Here is a 20,072-nt window from a genome sequence, read left to right as displayed (position 1 = left end):
AAGGGTAATAGAAATCAGATGTGTATTTATTTTTATCTGGAAATTAAGCCTATCTGTGAGAATGTAAATGTAGCAAAGAGTTGTACAGTAGTCTGCTTTTAATCTCCTGTAAATACTGTACTTCAGCTCTTTAAAACATTAACACAACTTTTTCTTTTTGCCTTTTTAAAATACATTTATATGACATGTTTGCTTTGCGCTGCTGACCCAATGCGTTCTCATCCCGGGGAGGTCATAAATCAGATACCGTTGACTGCCAGTCATAGTAACGCACAATGTATTGTTTGGTGGTGGTACTCAATGTGAGAGGACCGTGAGATCTACAACATCTGGGGCAGGTTTGTCAGCCTGGAGATCATGAAGTTCACTTTCTTCCCCCCCACTCAGATTACTTTGTTTTCACTTGTTTCTGTTTTTGTTTTGTTTACTATCACTTGTTGGTTGGGGGATGTGTTTGAGTGAGAACCAATCAGTACTCTGTCGCATATAGGCACTAAAGTGAAACTACTTGATCATATGCGGGCATTAAAAACTGTTTTTGTGTTGGGAGGACGTGAATCCCTTTGCAGTGGTAATCCTGCAATGTGGAGGCAAATTTAAAAAAAAGATGGACTGGATGTGACTGACCTGTCTCATGTGACACACCGCCAACTTTGACAAAAACCTCATTATCAGATTCCCCCCGTGGAATGAGAATGAACTGGCTGACGTTGTAGTGGGACCTTTAAATTTGGTGTTGCATTCAAGTGGTAAACAATTGTTTGCAATCTGATGCTGTTTTAAAATAAATCTGTGCAACAGTAAGCTCATGGGTTTCTATTTAATGGAGTCCCATTTCATTTTGCTCAAATATGATGCAGAAGCCTTGGAACCAACCTACACTTTGCAGTGAATTAATAACGGCTCTAGAGTTGACCTTTTAAGGAATAGTGCGTGTTTCAATATTTTTTCTGTTTTGGTCACCTTCTGTTGTAGAAGTCCTGAACCTTGTCACCCACAAGATGGTGGTATTGAACCAGCGTTTCACACAACAGTGACAGATGAGAGCATTACCTCGGTTTGACCTCCAGGATAAAGATAACGATTGTGGTTGGTACAGGCCTACTTATCCTGCAAAAGAAATCAAAGCCCTAGGACCCAATGTTCTCTTTAAAATAAAATGCCCTGGTCTGAATTGATGCATGATTATAGGCTGTGCACAAATATCAGGTTCACACTGTGTACTCATAACAAGAGGACAATCATGCTCTTCTGACAGTAATCTGCAGCTAATGTGCTGTTGGCATGATGATGTGCTGCAATCAATGTTAGGTCTCTTTGTGGAAACAGCGGTCGTTCAGTAACCAGTAGCAGGTCTTCAAAATATTACAGGTTGACCAGTGATTATACAGAAAAACTTCTAAAATGATTATTAGGGGGGATTAAATTAAAAGGGACCATAATGATGACGAAAGATGTTTTAAGCTGTAATCATAGTGGCCATCGGTTGAACTGCAGCTTTTCTAGCCTTCCTGTTGTGATAATACAACAACATTCTATCCTGTGATTGTAACAACAAAGAGTAAGGCTTTTCTTAAAGGCATACTAATCATGGGTTGTTTTTTTTGTTTTTGTTTTTTTTTGGGGGGGGGGTTATAGTCTCCACCCCCACTCTGATCAGCAGGGTTTCTATCAGCAGAAGGCAGACGTGTACACACCCTTTTCCAAACCATTGGGAAGGGTCAAATTCAGGGAAAGAAACTTCTTTATTTATAAATTTAAAAGGAAAAAGGAAAGCATGGATGCTTACAAAAAATTAGTGGAAAATTACCGGAGCGTTTAGACAAAGACACCATTGTTTCCTTTAGGATTATACGAAGACCAAAAACAGATTAAAAATGAGTTTTGATGTTGATCAGATCAGAAACTTAACTTCAACTAATTTTTAGTTTTTCTGGTTGTTAACATGCATGCTATATCAGATAAATCTGTTAGTTGTATGCTTACAGCTTCTTTCTGTTGTCTCACTTTGGGCAGTATGACACAAGCTTTATCAATAAGCAGGAAAAAAAGCCCACATAATCATCACTGATTCAGTTCACTTTTATTTATATGGCATCAAATCACAACAACAGTCACCTCATAGTGCTTTATATCTACAGTAACAAGCACTTGGCAACAGTGGGAAAGAAAAACATCCTTTTAACAGGAAGATACCTCTGGAAGAGCCAGGCTCAGGGAGGGGCATCCATCTGCCACGATCAGTTGGGGATGAGGGGACAGAGGCAGGACAAAGGGCACACAAGTGAGCCAGAGATTAATAATAATGTATGATTAAATCCAGAGTGGCGTATATAGACACAGAGAGTGAAAAGAGGTGAGTGAAGCTCAGTGCATCATGGGAAGTCCCCAGCAGCCTAGGCCTTTTCCAGTGTAACTAAGGGAGGACTGGAAGCTGGTTCCATAAGGAGGGACCTAAAAGCTGAAGGCTCTGCCTCACATTCTACTTTTAAATACCCAAGAAACCATAAGTAAGCCCACAGTCTGAGAGTGACAAGCTCTGTTGGGGTGATATGATACTGTGAGGTCTCTAAGATAAGGTGGGGCCTGATTATTCAAGACCTTGTATGTGAGGAGAAGGATTTTAAATTCTGGGGGAACGTTCAATGGCCAAAGGGTGTTTCTGCGAGTGTGTCTGTATCAGTGTGAACTGAGTACTTATTAATGACAAATTGGATAAATGTGTTTTCTTTTTCTTTTAAAAAAATTAAGAAAAAAAAATTAAAGTATGACCTGGAAAGTGTTACTGGTGAATTATAAAAGTAATTAAACAATATAAAAACTAATAACTGAGTCAAAAAAGTTCAAAATCCAACATAAACCACAGCACCACTGTGGTTTATGTTGTGCTGTGCTGTAAACTCCTCATAAGTGATGCTCACCAAAGGTTTTTCTCTCAACCCATTTAGATGTGGCTAAACATGTGGGATTGTTTGGGACTGTGTCTGTGCTTTATGGACCTACTGGTCTCTTAAAAGAGATGGGTGTGAGGTATGCATAAATATCCTGTTTACCCTGCAAGCATCCAGTCATAACTGTAAGGAGAAAAAAGAAAGAAAGAAAAAGCTGTTTTTTATTAAAAATGCATAGTGAGCACACAGCCATACTTCAAGTACGCTTAGCTCAGCAGCCACATGCACAATATTAAATGTCATTCAGCAAGAATTACCTCTGAGTGTAGCATGTACTGCAGCTAGCTCTGTACAAATCAAGGAAACTTTCAGGAAACTGTACACCATCACTAAACACACTGATTATATATTTGCAAAATATTTCATTTCAAAAGAGAGAGAAAGACAATGAAAGAGTGTCTTTATTATGACAGGTCATAAAAACAGTTGTAAACTAGACCAGGGATATCAAACTCATTTTACATAGTGGGCCACGTCAACTCACTTTGATTTCAAGTGAGCATGAGAGTAATTCACATTAATTCGCAAAAAATGTCCCCTTTTCCCGTGGACTCACTGGAAAAAAACAAAAGAAGAAGAAAGAAATGTAAAAAACGGGGATTTTCTGTGTTTTAACTGATATTATTTTATCTATTACTTAGGAAAAGCTGTAAAAAGCTATGAAAATACAACAAAAATCTAAATATAATGCCATCTGTCATATTTCCACAGCCTTCCAGTGGGCCAAACTCGAGTCTTTGCTGGGCTGATTCTGGCCCCCAAACCTTATGTTTAACTCCCCTGATTTAGACACTTAAAGAAAAGATTTTTTTTTAAGTCTCCTGCGACAGGAGGATTTTTTTTCTACATCAGAAGTGATCTTTGATACAGATTAAATGATGCCTGATCAGAAGCCTGACTCCTTGGCATAGTGCAAAGCTTAAAAAAAAAATCACGATGCACGAACGAGCGCCCCTTTGACCAGCAGTAAAAACCTGTGACATAACTCGTGTCTTTAAACCATAAACGTCACGTGTGGCTTCAATTATTTCTACTTCATTTCTACTTCAAATATGTTTCCCACTGATGAGAAATAAAATCTGCAACGACCCAATTCTTCCTTCTAATGAATGTGACTTTGTAATAAAGTTACAGGAAGGTACAGAAAACCTGCATGTCATCTTCTTTCCCTTTTTCCTGCGTGTGCAGTTGCAACGCATCGGGTCACCTCGTGGCTGTAGCCCTCCTGCGGGGCAATGGGCCAATCTGCGTGTTCCTCCCACTATTTTCCACTGTGAGCGACAAGGCTGCACATTGTGCCCAGACCCGGCCAAGCCAAGGTTACACAGGCGGGCTTTTTTTCTCCTTTTTTCTCACTCCGCCTCCAAAGGTAGGCAGTCCGCTGCTCACAGCTGCATCCACTCTCTCCTGATCCACTCTCAGGGCTTCTTCCTCCGTCTAAATAAGGCGCCGGCCCAGCTCCGTGGCTGTACGGTAGGCGCTTTCTCTGTCTTCTTCTACGTTTTATTTCTTCTTTTTAAAAAATTATAATTATTATTAATGATGCTGCCTTCATGGCGTCTGCAGTGAAAGCGACCAGTTTTGACTGATGCTCCCGAAGCGGTGACCTCTGCTGTTACTGTGGGTTGTAGGTTGCGATCGACGGGATGCGAAGTTTGCTGCTCGGCATGTTAATGAATTCCTCTCTGGAAGTTTCCGCTTTGAAATTAACGGGGTTAACGTCGTCGGCAGCAGCTCACATCTTTAGGTTAACGGGGCTGCTGCTGAACAGGATAGTGCGTAAAGTGCAGCTTAGGGTTACACGTGTGACCCCCCCTCCATGCAGAATAGTTGCTATTATACAATAATACTGTGTGTGTGTTGGGGGGGGGGGGAGGCGGTTTTGTGTAGCAGTCCCGTGAACCTGTCGCGATCATCACGTCAAAACTCTTTGGAAGTAGCCACCGAGTACTGCAACGTGTTTTTGTGCGCTTAATACATGTTTGTAAGTGATGGCTGTAGATAATGTGACAAACCCAGGAGTGAAAGTGTGCATTTTTATGTGCTCTCGGGAACTGAATTGGGTTTCTTCATCATCATCATCATCATCTGTAGAGCCACTTTATTCTTGGTGGTCACCCATGCAGTTAATGAGTACATTAGCATTTAAAGCAGGGCACTAGAGAGAATAAGCTAGCCTTATATCGACTATTTCCATGTAATTAATAAGACATGACAGATGCTTAGAGTGAAAACATGATGCTGGTTTTTAGTTGTAGTTTAATTTTTGTTGAGAATTAGTTACATGTGTTACCAGAGGTGGGAAATGTCCATAAAGTTTTGTAAGTGTCATATACACATGCAAATAAGCACAGACAGGTTTATACTGTACAACGGAAATCTTAGTTTGCCAGACAACCTTCACACAGCAGTCATAAAAAAATTGAGAAGATAAAAGTGTCCAAGAAAGTACCAGTAATGAATGTGAAGACAATGAAATGAGTTTAAAAAGCTAAGGTTGTGTTTATTCTTGTGCAGGTTAGCAAAACAGATGTGCATGGATTGGTTTGATAGTCTTATCTTTGTGTGGTGATGTTTGAGGAGAACTCTAATAAGAGGACTCTCTGATTTTTGACAAACACCTGGTAAATAAAGTGAAAATCGCCACAGTAGTGGAGAAATTATTACAAACCATTCCCAGAGTAGCCTGAAAGAAACAGAGAGCCTTTAAAGTGGCACATACTGCAGTGATGAATACTATTAGAGAGTCTTCCTCTCTTCAAGAAGAACCAGTTGCAGGAGATGGCCGTCCCTTTCTGACCCTGATTCTGCTGGAGGTTTTCTTCCTGTTAAAAAGGGAATTTTTCCTTCCTACTGTCACCAAAGCCCTTGCTCATAGGGGGTCATATGTGCATTATTGTAGGATCTTTATCTTACAATATAAAGCACCCTGAGGCAACTGTTGTTGTGATTTAGTGCTATATAAATAAAACAACACTAAATAGAAGCTTCAGCTCTGACTGTTTAGACATATTTTGCAGGGCTGCATGCAGCTTGTACCCAGCAAAGACTCACTGACTGGCTGCTAACCTGCTCCCCTGTTGAGGCTCAGCCTGCTCTGATTAAGGCCCTGCAGATTATCATGTTTTGGTGCAGCCTAATGCATCTCAGATAATCAGCGAGGATATTACCAAACTGGGGTCGATCAGAATAAGCCATATTCAGTGCCGACAGATAAATGATTACATGCTATGTGTTCCCTGAGCAGCGATTCAAATAGGTGTTTAACTTTTACTTATATATACTCTGTATTTATGGGCTTTAGTCAGTTTAAATAAGAATTTCTTTACATAGATTAAAAGACTTTCTGAATGCATGTAAACAAAGTCATTAGTGTGTCCTCTCAGTTCTGTTAGTTGCATTTCAGTATCATATGACTGTGTCTAAGAGGCGTGTGCAGGTTGAATTGAGATGCTTTGGTTAAATTTGATAGATCTGCTCACATTTCTGTCTTTAGTGGCCAAGGTTATTCTGAAAAACGGTGCGATTTACTGTCAATGTAAGAGTCAAAAAAGTGTTTTCATATGTGGTAGAAGAGCTACAGTATCTCTCAGCTTGCAGGAGAATGGGATTTGTCTTCATGCTCTCAGGGGGCAGGTGTAGCGACAGTCCAGCGGTGCAGCAGTCGGTTAGATCACAGACTGCTGCATTGACTCAATAGCTGGGGAAACATGTCAGAGGATATAAAGAAGGCAGTCGTACTATTTCTGTTTGCAAAGGCTGAAGTGATACAGCAGGCTTTTGCAAACAATATAAAGGCCTGCAGGAATGTGTAAACACCTCTGGGGTGATAATGAATAAAGCATGTGATCATGAGACTTATCAGATTGGGAGTAAGAAAATCTTAACGCAGGGATTCATGCACTTCTGAAGTGAGAGTATTGTTAAGACTGTATGTGGAAGCAGTGCTGTTATTGTGTAGAAGCACTGGTTTTTGAAAATGTCCTGTATTGTTAAAAACATGATGCGTTTATCCAGGCCTGCGTGTCGTGATGAATGTGCTTCCTGCTGCTGTAAATCATAGTAGGAGACAGGCTTGTGAACAGAACCTGGCAGTAGTAACTTATTAGACTTATATGGAAAAAATATCCAGTGGTGCACATCCAGACGTTCATACTGGCCTGTACATGGCCTTCTGCTTCATATCACTGGGCCGATCTGACTTTCTGAAGTATAGCAGTAAAACCTAACTTTTTGCTGTATGACAGTTATATAGTGGTATATCTACTGACAGAGCAATAATTTGCTTTCACGCTCTTCTTGACAGCTCCTCAGGCAGCTGTTTAAATCAGGAGGGGGACATTACAAACTGTGGGTTTGAAACGGTCACAAAGGGCTGAACTATCAGCAGACACAGGGCCACAACCACCACCACAATATGACAGCTTTGGCAGCAGAACATCCACAAGGTTTAGGAAATATACACATAAAGGGCTAATGAATCTGCACATTCTGACACGTTCATCATCTTCAACAATCTGAGAGCCAGAGGATCAATACACATTGGTAGTAATGGGATAGAGTCGTGGTTATCCTCTGAGTACACCTGCCTCCTGGCCTCTGCACTTCATTTGCATCCCAGAGTGAGAACTGGATATATTTGATGTGTTGATGGAAACAAGAGGGATGTGAAGGATCACTGCTAGGTTTATGGGATGTGTTAGGTGGAGAGAATCTATGGACTGAAGTATGGAGACTTAAAAAGGCAGGCAGGCACAGATGCTTTCAGCTGCTGATAGGCATATATCAGAATTGATTTCTTGGAGTTATGTCATGGTGTTTAAACGCTGCTTAGAGTTGATCATATTTTTTAAAAGGCTGTGGTTTTGATCACTAATAAAGACATCTTTCACAAGGATTGATTACCACTGCATTCATCTCTATGTCTACTTGTAGTGATAAAACTATGGTTGGTTTCCACCACACTCTATAGACTTAACATCTTTTCATTGTGCTGGTTTTGTTTTACTCCCTGAAATTGTACTTGCTCTCATAAGTGACTGTTGTTACTAATTCCAAATGACAACCATATTGGGAGAGGTGGTTTTGGGCGTCATGTTCTTCATTAGACTTATTTAGGTACCGTGGTATTAAATTTAGGTTATAACCTAGTATTTTGTGTGTGTGTGTGTGTGTGTGTGTGTGTGTGTGTGTGTGTGTGTGTGTGTGTGTGTGTGTGTGTGTGTGTGTGTGAGAGAGAGAGAGACGCACAGAGACATCCAGTGGCGTTAGCTCAGTCTCTCAACTCACATTTGAAATGACTGATTAAGCAACACAATCGGTTAGAAATTTCAGAAACTGCTCATCTACCTGGATTTTCTCACATGACCATCTTCAGGGTTTACACAGACTGGTAAGATATCCTGAAGAGCAGCATTTCTTTGGCTGAAAAAGCCTCATTGATGCCAAAAGTCAGAGGAGAATGGCCGGAGTGCTTCAAGCTGATGAGAAGACAATAGTAACTATACAAACAACCAGTCGTTACAGCCATGGTATGCAGAAGAGCATCTCTGAACGCATAACACATTGAATCTCAAAGAAGATGGGCAGCTAACAACAGGAAACTGATGCTACCACTTGCACAGGCCCACCAAGTTTGGTCAATACAAGACTGGAAACATTGGTAACATTTGGATGTTGAAGGTCTGAATTTGGTCCAGGTAAAATGAAAGTGTGTTCAGGCTGCTGGTGTTGGTATATTAGTTTATTGGGGTGTTTTCTTGGCACATGTTGAGCCCTTTGATAACAACTGAGCACTGGTTAAACACCACAGCCTACCTGAGTATTGTTGCTGACTATGTCCGGGTCCCTTTATGGCAGCAGTATACCTACTGATGGTTGCTTCTGGGGGAATAATGCGGCATGTCACGAAGCTCAAATCATCTTAAACCTGTTTCTTGAACATGACAATGAGTTTAGTGTGCTCAAAGGTCCTCTACAATCTCCAGATCACAATCCAACAGGGCTACACTTGGATCTGCAGCTGACAAATCTGCAGTAACTGCGTGGTGTCATCATGTCAATATGAACAAGGCTTTCCCAGGAGTGTTTCCAGCACCTTGAATCTATGTTGAATATGAAGGATTAATGAAGTTGTGAAGGAAAATGGGGTTCAACCTGGTATGTTGCATATAAAATCGTGGTGTGATGAGTCATCCTCTCCTGAATGCACAGAACTCAAGTTTACCCTGGGCATACATAGGCAGCATTAACATAACATATCTTTTAATCCTGCAAGAAACCAGAGCTCCCAGTGAACCTGCGAACTCCACACAGTAGTGCCCCACCAAGGTCTGAACCCAGAAGCTTCTTGCTGTGAGGAAACGGTGCTAACCACAGTCGCCGTGATGCTCATGCTGCTAAAAGTCTTAATTGTAGATGATACAGAGTAGTTCGATTACCTTACTGTAGCACATACTCCTTTACATTTATTATTCTTTTTTTAAGCTTTTGAATAATTATTTTGTAATAACGTCTAACAACACTCTGTTCTTTTTCTAGGTGAAAAATGGAGACCTTCAATCATAAACTGAACGCGTATATCGACTCATGGATGGGTCCAAGAGGTAAGATGATGCAAATTGCACTAATTCACTGAACGGTGCAAATCATTCACAACTCTACAAGTACCCTGTGAGAAAATGTTATATAAGGTAAACATTACTTAAAACCTTTGACCCAAGTCGTACGTTACATGCTCGACACTGCTCTGTGGATCGTCTTGTGCTTTTCCGCCTGCTAACTTTCTAGGTGTTGAGCAATATTCCTTTTGCTGGTGATTTCTTTTCAGCTCTCTTCATTCATTTGCTGCTGGCAGTCAGGCCACCTTATTGTCCATCCTCCTCTCCTCACCTCTTTATCTCCATATTTCAGATCAGCGGGTTCGGGGAATGCTGCTGCTCGACAACTACCCACCAACCTTTGCACTCACAGTCATGTACCTTCTGATCGTTTGGATGGGGCCCAAGTACATGAAACACAGGCAGCCGTACTCCTGCAGAGCCGTCATGGTGTTCTACAATCTGGGCCTGACGCTCTTGTCCTTTTATATGTTCTATGAGGTAAACGAACTGCTCAGCGCTGAGAGATGAGCTAAACTGGGCCAAAGCAAACACAGCAGAGTCGCACTGCAAATAGATTATAAAATAAAGAGGAGGAAACTAAAATGACCCAGAACTAGATATACACCAATTGGCCATTGATTGTGTTGTTACTGTGGCAACTATCAAGAGGCAGGTTATACAAGGCAGTAAGTGTGACGGTTGTTTAAGTTAATGTGTTGAAAATTCAAATCAGTTTCATTTATATAGTGCTAAATCACAACAGCAGGCATCTCACCTACTTAAAGAAAGTAAAAGTACCTCCTTGAAGAACATTTCTACCACTTTTGCAATGCAAAGCTAACCGAACCTTGTCCTATATTAATGTAATGATAAAATAATATTAGTAGATAGAAATACTGATTTTATTTCAGTTTACATTTTAATTCTTACAAAGGTACTGGGCTTGAATCAGGGAAGTAGGACATGAGCAGAGAAAAAGACAGAAAATTAAAAAATAGCTCTATTTTCTGTAGAGGGTGACTTTGCCTCTAAACAGGAAAATGAGTTGGGAAGAGGTTAAAGACTAATTTAGCAGGTGGGGGAATCCTAAAATCAGCGGTAATGGCTCAGCATGGGGAAAAGAATCACAACTCACAATTATTACCGTTTAGAGCTCCAGTAGATCTTCTTAGTGTACAGGCTGTGATCAGCTGACCCACTGCTCTTTGTGGATGTACACAAATGAATTCATCAAGATGCTCGCTGAAGATGCTGAACTTCAGACACCGCAACTTATAGACACCTGCAATCGTTCCGGTGTGCCAAAAAACACCCGCCCAATTTGGCACACGGTTTTCCTCTTTCATCTCTTTTTATGCGACGTCCTCCGGTGATTCCATTTGTTACTCTTCAGGCTTAAATCAGTTTCACGTTTGAAGACACAGTGACGAAATAATAACTCCCCTCAAAAAGTTTTGAAAATGTAAGGAGTAGAAAGTACAGATTTGAAAATGTAGCAGGTAAAAGTAAAAAGCTGTCAGAAAAAGTACTGATACCTATAGTAACGAAGTATTTATACTTTGTTACCTCCCACATCTGCCTCTAACATGAGTTATCATGCTAGATTAGTACAAAAATTGAGTGTAAAATTAATTATAGCTTCATTTTTAACAGATATCAGTGCGCCATCACTCTTTTGCGAGGAATTGGCTGCCTGCATCTGTGGCTGAAAGCTGCACCAAGAGACAAAGCCCCCGGGGGGGAGAGAGGGACGCAGCTGGATGCTGACAGGCTCATTGTGCCAGCTTTTAGCACAGGACACTATTGTTTGCTGGAAAACTGCTTTTTTATAAACGGGCTGACTAAGTGACTGCAATTGAGAGACGCACTAATGTAAACAAACATGGAAGAGCATTCTTATTTGGCAGGGAGGCTCAGTCAGTCTGAGCTCAGTGCACTGGGATGTGGCAATAGTGCAGAGTTCTCTTATCAGTGACAGCATCTGCTGTTATGCGTACTGTGAACACCAGGATGTCAGAACCAGACATAGCATTTCTGAGGACGTGTAAGTCTAAAGTATCTTTAGTCTCCTCCCCATCACAGCTGGCAGACCAATCTTGTCTGTCCCGCTGCATTGCGTAAGGCCCCAGTGGACTGTTGCCTGCTTTGATTCATTAAGCACTCCAGTTTGGTAATGCCGCAGCCACGGGGTGAACTTTTGGCAGTGCAAAATCAATCAAGGCCACCTGATGTGAATCAAAGTACAGGCCACTTTTGATCTTTGTCAACTTTCCAGAGCACAACTGTAATTGTGATCAGTTTTGTTTGACTATAATGCATCTGTAAGTCTGAAAAAAATCAATCAATCAAAGCTGTATATTAAGTTAGAGACAGGCTAATATCTGTGCCCACAAGATAAAATACAAACCTCATTCTGCTGGCGGTTTCTTGGCTCTAAGCTGTGTAAGTGAAGCCTTTTACAGCAGCAGACAAAGTGCATCTATATGGAAGTGGTGACTCAGCAATCAGCTAAGTCATCCACGTGTATTTGAATAATTATTCTTTAATGTGCCCTTTCAATGCCTCTAACAAGATTTACTAGAAATGGCAACAAATAGGCTGAATAATCCAGTTTCTGTAAGTTTCCTCCTCTTATGTAGTCCACAGAGATTACAGGCTGCTGCTGCTGCTGCTGCATGTTTATTGTTGAAGCTAACATGTTGCAGATGGTCTGAGAGTCTGGATTTTAAGGAACGTAGCAGCCGGTCAGAAAGTGTTCGGAGCTTTGCAAACATTCCAATGAAACCTTTGACATACACACACAAAAATCAGTGCAAACAAAAGGGAGTTAATGTAGACTAAAGGTGAGTACATGGTGTCCTTTGCTGAATACCACGGACCGGTTTATGCCCGACAATATTTTCACGGACCGGCCTTTAAGGTGTCGCAGAAAAATACAACAAAATAAAACTAGTACCGGTACTGAAAAATAGAAGAGTTATACATAAAACACGTGAAAAGACCCAGGAAAAGCGAGTTAACGATAAAAACGATAACAAAATAACGCTGAAAACCGATAAAAACCCTGAAAACCACACATTTCACACCTGAGCCTCAACTCTCGCGGCCTGGTACCAAACGACTCACGGACCGGTACTGGTCCGAGGCCCGGGGGTTGGGGACCGCTGTCCTAGAGTACTGCAATTAGCCTTTCCTAGATTAAACGACTTCCCGCACGTTGTGTGATAATAAACAATGAGCTTGATGCCTTTTAAACTGTATCATCTTTGTTGTCATTAATTGTTATCAGCTAAAGATGGTTCATCACAATCTGACACAACATGTATTAACAGGAGAAAATAGTTATCTTACTTGCTATTTGTGCGTGTATTTGCACACGTTTGTTAGTTGCTGGAAGGATTGAGTCATATTTAAAAACACAAATCATGCACTTCTATTTGTGCACTGCACATTCTTTGTGTTTAGTTTTTTTTTTTTTTGGTACAAAATAAATTAATTTTACATTTAATGTCTTTTTATCTACAGCTCATTAGCGCTGCGTGGCACGGAGGCTACAACTTCTACTGCCAGAACACTCACAGTGCAGAGGAAGCGGATATTAAGGTCAGTCACCTTTACACTGTGCACTCTTTTTGTGTGGGTGTTCCTCTGTCTTTTGATTGCTTCTTTGATACACTGATGGGCTTTATAGTGAAATTGTAAGAGAGTCTATACGAGAGAGAGAGCATATTTAGGCATTTTACTTAAAATGTGTATCCACTGATCTGCTTTGATTTCTGTGGGCAGGTAGCTATAAATCCAGTCAGATAAGCTGCAGAGACAGTGCATTTAATCCAGTTTTCGACATCATGATGGCTGTCTTCAGCATCAGTGAAAACAAGCCTCTCACTGAAATGTGCTTGGCTCTGCAGTTCTGCAGCGATTAAATTAAAAGGTTTATCAGTTTGTCAGTCCTACAGTTAAACAGATTCCTCCCAGACCTTTGGGTGCCTTTGGGAACCCATTCCAATTTTGCCAACATTTTTTTTTTTTTTTTTTTTGTGTGTATATATTTTGTTTGCTATGAAGGTTTCTCTCTCTCTCCTCCCCCACCCCCACCCAGATTATAAATGTCCTCTGGTGGTACTACTTCTCCAAGCTCATCGAGTTCATGGACACCTTCTTCTTCATACTACGAAAAAATAATCACCAGATCACGTTCCTGCACCTTTACCACCATGCTAGCATGCTGAATATCTGGTGGTTTGTTATGAACTGGATACCTTGTGGGCATTGTGAGTGTTTTTACACAGCTTCACCCTCCAGTAACCACAGAAACAGTCTGGCATCACAGTTCAGCTAAATAATTCAAGTGCTCTAACCCATTAGCCTTGAAAGCAGCTCATTCTAGTCTCTTAAAGTGACACTTATTGACCCACACGCTGCTACAATGTGTAACTAACTTTGCGCTTTTTACTGCTCACATAAACCATATTACTTCTGCATTACTTTACTGTTAATGGTTTCTAGTGTTTTTATTTTTTATTTTAACATAAAATCTGTAGTAAATTCTCCAAACACAACAGACTAATAACAAGTTTATTATCCCTGCTCTCTCTTTGTTAATATCATCCTGTCTCTTTCTTTTGTGCCGCTCCAGCGTACTTCGGTGCCTCACTAAACAGCTTCATTCACGTCGTGATGTATTCGTACTATGGCCTCTCAGCCATTCCAGCCATCCGGCCATACCTTTGGTGGAAGAAGTACATCACGCAGTTACAGCTGGTGGGTTCACATTCTTCCTCCAGTGCTAGAAACAATATTCAGATTCTTAAGTAAAAATAGCGGCATTTTAGTAAAAAATACGTGGTTTGTTTCAAATAAAAGTGCAATTAAATGCATAATTAAAATCCAAAAGTACTGGAAACTCCATGGACTTTAGTTTCTGCAGATGACTCTGTGATTTGTAGCTAGATTAGCGTGCGTGTGGAAGATGAATGAAAGTCAGGAGATGCAAGAGAAAACATATATGTGAAAGGGAAGGAGGCGGGTGGAAAGGTGAAGATGCAAGAAGGACAGGTAGTGAAGGTGGATGAGTTTAAATACGTGGGGTCAACCAGGTATTTAAACTCATATACAGTGGCTTGCAAAAGTATTTGACCCCCTTGAACTTTTCCACATTTTGTCACATTACAGCCACAAACATGAATCAATTTTATTGGAATTCCACATGAAAGACCAATACAAAGTGGTGTACACGTGAGAAGTGGAACGAAAATCATACATGATTCCAAAATTTTTTTACAAATAAATAACTGCAAAGTGGGGTGTGCGTAATTATTCAGCCCCCTGAGTCAATACTTTTTAGAACCATCTTTTGCTGCAATTACAGCTGCCAGTCTTTTAGGGTGTGTCTCTACCAGCTTTGCACATCTAGCGACTGAAATCCTTGCCCATTCTTCTTTGCAGAACAGTCTTATGTCAGCTCAGATTGCTACTATCCCTTGTAATCCTGTTTAAATAAGCAGTTATGAAAATGTATTGTTAAAAAAAGGTTTACTTTGGGTTTAAACAGTGTCTCAAAGTGCTTCCTAGTTTTAAATCTGTTTGCTGTAATTCTCCTTTAAATTTATTTCTTTTAAAGAACATTTAAAGGAAATACAGACTCCGTTACAAGGTCAAATAACTTAAGGCTGATTGACACACTGAACTGTATATTTTATAAGCACTTTGTGTGTATTGTATGAAAACGTGCACGTAGTGGCATAAAAAGAGCAATATTTCCTTTGCCTGTAGTGTTGCAGAAATATAAAGTAGTATGGAACATTGGGGGGGGGGGCTCTCTGTCACCCTCTCACTCTGTGGTGTGTGATGTGTTTGTTTGTTTTTCTCCACAGATCCAGTTCTTTTTAACTGTGACCCAGACAACTTTGGCAGTCATATGGCCATGCGGCTTCCCGATGGGATGGTTGTACTTCCAAATAAGTTACATGTTCACACTCATTATCCTTTTCATGAACTTCTACATTCAGGTGAGTTTTTTCTTTGCAAGAAGGTAAAACATTCAAAGGAAGTAATTGTTTTATGCATGACTTTATTAGCGTGTCACATTGTTATGGTGGAATTTTGTCCCTCTCTGTCTTACAATGTTGATTCAGTTCATTGAATGTTGCAGGCACAGCTCTCAAAGTCCAGGTCTCAGTGCAAATGAGATCTGGACTTAGTAACACCTTAACTTAGCCATTGCAACATCTTGATTCTTTTCTTTTTCGCCCAGTCTGTTACGGTGCTTGGGATCATTGTCATGTTGTTTAAGCTGATTTTGACTAAGTCCTAGATGTCACACAGATGGCCTTTAAAGTTCATGATTCAGGTCCATCTAACTTGACAGTTCATATAAGCAGTTTGTTTCATTATGCTGTGTTTTAATGCTGAACATTTCCACTTTGGTTACATCTGTCCGAAGGACATTTTTCCAGATGCCTTGTGGTTTGCTCAGATGCAACATTGCATTCTTTTAGAGAGAAGAGGCTTTCTGTTGGAAACCTTTGCAAACGAGCCATACTTGTTCAGTCTTTCTCATTTTAATGTTGTGAACATTTAGCATGCACTCTTTCTGATGATCATTTAAATTGATTGCATTTTATCAGGAATACCTGGCTGCTACTTGGACCCTTTTTAAATCATAAGGAAGCAGTGAACGTGTGCTTAGTTTTCCCTATGAAAACTTTCTTTATCACGGATGTGCTTCTTGTTCCTTTGTGCTACAGCCCTCTGCCTTTACACAAAACCCATTAAAATTTAGAGAGCCATTCACTGGAGTGGATGACATCCGCAGTCCTACAATAACTTGCTCCTTAAAATACCTGAACTTGTGAAAGCACCAACACAAACCTTTATCTACAGCTGACTGTAGTCTGCTGCAAACGTACCCTTTGCACCTTTGAGTCATTAGAGCAGTGGCCAGCAGTTATTATTTCTCAAGCAAACTTACATTTGTTTTTATATAAAATGAAATATGCCCGATTCACAGACGGGTTCTGTTCTCAAGCTAACATTCACACTCTGATGGATTCCTCAGAGTTCAGTATCCAGCCCAAGGTTACTGTGTTATGCGACTAGAGGAGCCAGGAATCGAGAAATACCATGGAAACATTACTACCGCCTCAAGGAGTGGAGCCCTGTTCTCCTATATGTCGTTCGGGGCTATACTATAATAACCAGGAAGGCTGAGAGGAAGAGTGAATTTTCATCTATAAAATTATATGTAGTGATTTATTTTTCCCTCTTTTGTCTCACTCAAGACTTACAAGAAGAAGAGCGGTTCTCAGAGGAAGCATCCACAGAACAGCTCCCTGCTATCAACAAATGGACATGCTAACGGGACGCCATCAACGGACTTCACCGCACCCAAGAAACTGAGGGTGGATTGACATTTGAGAAACCTATTTCTCAATGTAGCATGTTAGCTAATGCTGCTAGATGTGTCTTCTTACCTAGAATAGCCTAGCACTTACTTCAGATGAAATAAGCCATAGCCACATACAGTATAGCCAGAGACTTTCCATGTTTTTGCACATATTGCTACTTACTGTACTGAATTATTGACTTAATGAAGAAAATTAATATTTTGTAGTAAGGTTGAGACTGTACAATATTGCCTTCCCCACCTTCTAGAGGTAATGATAATCCAAAGCAAACATGTTGTTCTTGCTACCAGCAAACAAGCACACATTCAGTAACGCTTTACACCCGCAAGATCTAAAAATGAAAGCTGCACCGAGTGTGTTGGCAGCTGAAGGTTCTTCTCACACTCAGTGACGTCAACTTGAGGGACTGAAAACATGCACATGTACACGATGCTTACTGTGGTCCTTAATGTGTAACCAGAATACGCATCTCGCGTCTTGCTTTATCTTATTCCTGCCTCAGCAGTTGCATCATCTTAAATGTTGCTCTCTGTAATACTGTAATGCATACTTACTGAGAGGCTGTAACACCTGAAATTGCACATTTACAGAAAAATATTCAGTGCAGGGTCTCAAATTTGGAATATTTAGCAATCTAACAAAGCATAACCAAAGTATAGTGTTCTGCGCATTGTAGGATTTCTATTTAAAAAGCATTTAAGACAGCGTGACAGGGCAGCTGTGGTGTTTCATGAGAGTAGTTTAAATTCAGTTCTGCTTAATTCAGAAAATTTAGTCTTCCCTTGTCCACTGAGCTTTTAAGACCTTAAATATAATTTGATTAAATGAACCTATGCCATTAGCACTGCAGCATAAATGTTTATTTTTAAACTATTTAGATGGTAAAGATAATCATAGTGTTTTTGGCTAAGTAAGTAAATATGTTGTATTCAGACAAATTTTATAGTTGACTATGAAAGATCTGTTATCTTTAGATCAAGTTGTTGAAAGGCAATCTTACCTCCCGTAGGTAAACCAGTTAGAACATCTATGATCTGCCTGAACACGTGACTAAACATTCAAAAACTGGAAAGATTATGACAACTGGACGAATCCCATTGCTGAGGAGCTTTACATTAAAAGCTCAGTTAGGACAGTTTATTATTAATATCATTACAATTCTTTTTAATTATATCTTTATTGAAATAGGGTCTTCTGTGCCTTCTGGACCAGTTGATTTGGTTTCTAATGTAGCATTTTCCCATTTTTCTTAATGTTTGTTCACGTCAGACAAATATGTGTCCAACTTCATGTCTGAATCTTGTGCCTGAATCTACATTTCCTTTGTGGGATTTGAGAATTTCAACAAATTATTATTTCTAACAACTTCTAATCATAATTTGATGTCGATAAAACAGAATAGCAAAAAAACAACAGCAAAAAAAAAGACCGACCTTTTTCTATTCAAAAGTAACTACATCCACTTAAACCCTCGAAAGCTCACTTTGGATCATAATATACGTGAAAATAGCCAAAGTAGCTTTTCTCCTGGTTCTCAGCCTTCATGCTAAACTACTGGCTGTAGCTACATGTTTGGCACACATATATCAGCAAATGAGTATTTTCTCTATTCCTCTCATATCCACCCCACCCCCCCACCCACCCAAAAATAAATAAATAAATAAATAAATAACGAGGGAAAAAGATTTTAGTGATTAAACTATTTAATTTTATTTAATTTCCAAGCAGAGGCGGTAGTAAATGCTGGTATGGAAGAAGAAATGTATAAGGGTGGCTAAAGGATGAATCTTAAATTAATTTCTGACACTGTACCCATGAAATCATACAGGCATGTAATGACATGTAATAAGATGCACTGAGATCAAAGATTTTCTAGATTGTTAAATCGATAGATATATTTTCTGAAATCAGGTCATGAATCCAAATTAATGTGTTAGAATTTGTTTATTCACTGTAACACATTAAAAAAAAGACTATGAACATGTTTGTTGTGTTTGTCTTGAAAATTAATCACACTGACAATAACGAAAGAGAACAGACTCTTAATTATTTTTGAGTTTGCAAAACATTTACTAGCCGTTGCTAATAGCAAAACTAGTTTATCAGTTGTATTATGTATAGTTAGTAACTGTTGGTATGCGAACATGCTGCCATGTGAGCATGTTAGCACGACTGGCTGCATGAATAAAAAGATTTACAATTTCTATGTATTTAAAAAAAGAAGTTATTTACAAATATTTTTGTGACTGTTTCTGTTTCTGGCTTCTTCCTGTAAAAAGGGAGTTTTTCCTTGTCGCCATCACCGAGTGCTTGCTCATCCAGCGTCATCCGATTCCTGGGGTTTTCTTTCTAAAGTTGTAGGGTTTTTATCTTGCAGCGTATAAATAACATTTATATGCTGTATAAATAACATTTAGTTGAATCATTTTCCAGATAAACTGCATTATTATAGGTGAAGTTATTATTGATCAAGCAGTGCAAAAGTAATTTAAGTAAACCGCTGCAACATTAAATGATTTACACATCAATGAACCAATCATTTTAATTGTCATTTTATATAACGACATTAAAAAATATGCATGTTTTCAGTGTTTTTCACTGCTGCTACACAGCCGTGCATTTGGAATACATGCAGTTTGCTATCAGTTTTGAAGATAAGTGAGGCCTGTTGCATTGGGGAAAAAAGAATGGCAGCATACGTTAGTCAGAAATTTGAATCGTTGAACAATACAGGTGCCTTCATAAATTTCTATACCATATTAACGCACCTAGTTTTTGGGGACACAAGCTGCATGTTCCCTCTTCTCTTTAAGCTATGACGTGGCACTCACATTTTCTTAAATTAATTTACTGGCCAAATCCCAATATGCTTTACTTCTTCTCCGCAGCCCTCAGGCCCAAAGGAGGCAGAAGCATTTCTGTGTCTTTTGTAAACATTTCTCTTTTTTAGCATGTCAGTGTTCACTGACTGTCTTTCAGAAGTGATCCTGAACCCGAGCAATGATCGATTCCCACTACAGAATCACGCCTGTGTTTAATGCAGGGCTCCAAAATAACCTTCCAATATTAGCTTTCAGTCTTGTCCCATGTGTGCAGATGTGAGTCTGGAC

At 39.8% G+C, this 20,072-nt stretch overlaps 1 protein-coding gene across 1 annotated transcript; it reads left to right on the top strand.

Annotated features, from left to right (window-relative positions):
* The first annotated feature begins 4,287 nt into the window (after positions 1 to 4,287).
* On the top strand, positions 4,288 to 18,630 carry elovl5 (ELOVL fatty acid elongase 5). Its single transcript, XM_085369960.1, has 8 exons — positions 4,288 to 4,424; positions 9,492 to 9,556; positions 9,864 to 10,051; positions 13,079 to 13,156; positions 13,656 to 13,827; positions 14,193 to 14,317; positions 15,430 to 15,564; positions 16,837 to 18,630. Exons 2-8 carry the CDS (start codon positions 9,499 to 9,501, stop codon positions 16,963 to 16,965), a joined length of 885 nt encoding a protein of 294 aa, XP_085226086.1. The 5' UTR covers positions 4,288 to 4,424; positions 9,492 to 9,498; the 3' UTR covers positions 16,966 to 18,630.
* The last annotated feature ends 1,442 nt before the right edge of the window (positions 18,631 to 20,072 follow it).

The sequence above is a fragment of the Diplotaxodon limnothrissa genome, linkage group LG13, assembly GCF_057381915.1.
Source record: "Diplotaxodon limnothrissa isolate DT_005_m linkage group LG13, D_limnothrissa_male_GT1.1, whole genome shotgun sequence".
NCBI classification, from domain to species: domain Eukaryota; kingdom Metazoa; phylum Chordata; class Actinopteri; order Cichliformes; family Cichlidae; genus Diplotaxodon; species Diplotaxodon limnothrissa.
The sequence above is the reverse complement of the archived record's forward strand: the minus strand, read 5'-3'. Positions and strand labels throughout refer to the sequence as shown.

What these genes read in the sequence shown, in the direction of transcription:
- elovl5 (XM_085369960.1), top strand. Translation starts at nt 9,499, where the DNA reads ATGGAGACCTTCAATCATAAACTGAACGCGTATATCGACTCATGGATG. An exon ending in CCTTTTATATGTTCTATGAG is followed by an intron (nt 10,052 to 13,078) that starts GTAAACGAACTG and finishes TTTTATCTACAG; the next exon opens with CTCATTAGCGCTGCGTGGCA. An exon ending in TCATGAACTTCTACATTCAG is followed by an intron (nt 15,565 to 16,836) that starts GTGAGTTTTTTC and finishes GTCTCACTCAAG; the next exon opens with ACTTACAAGAAGAAGAGCGG.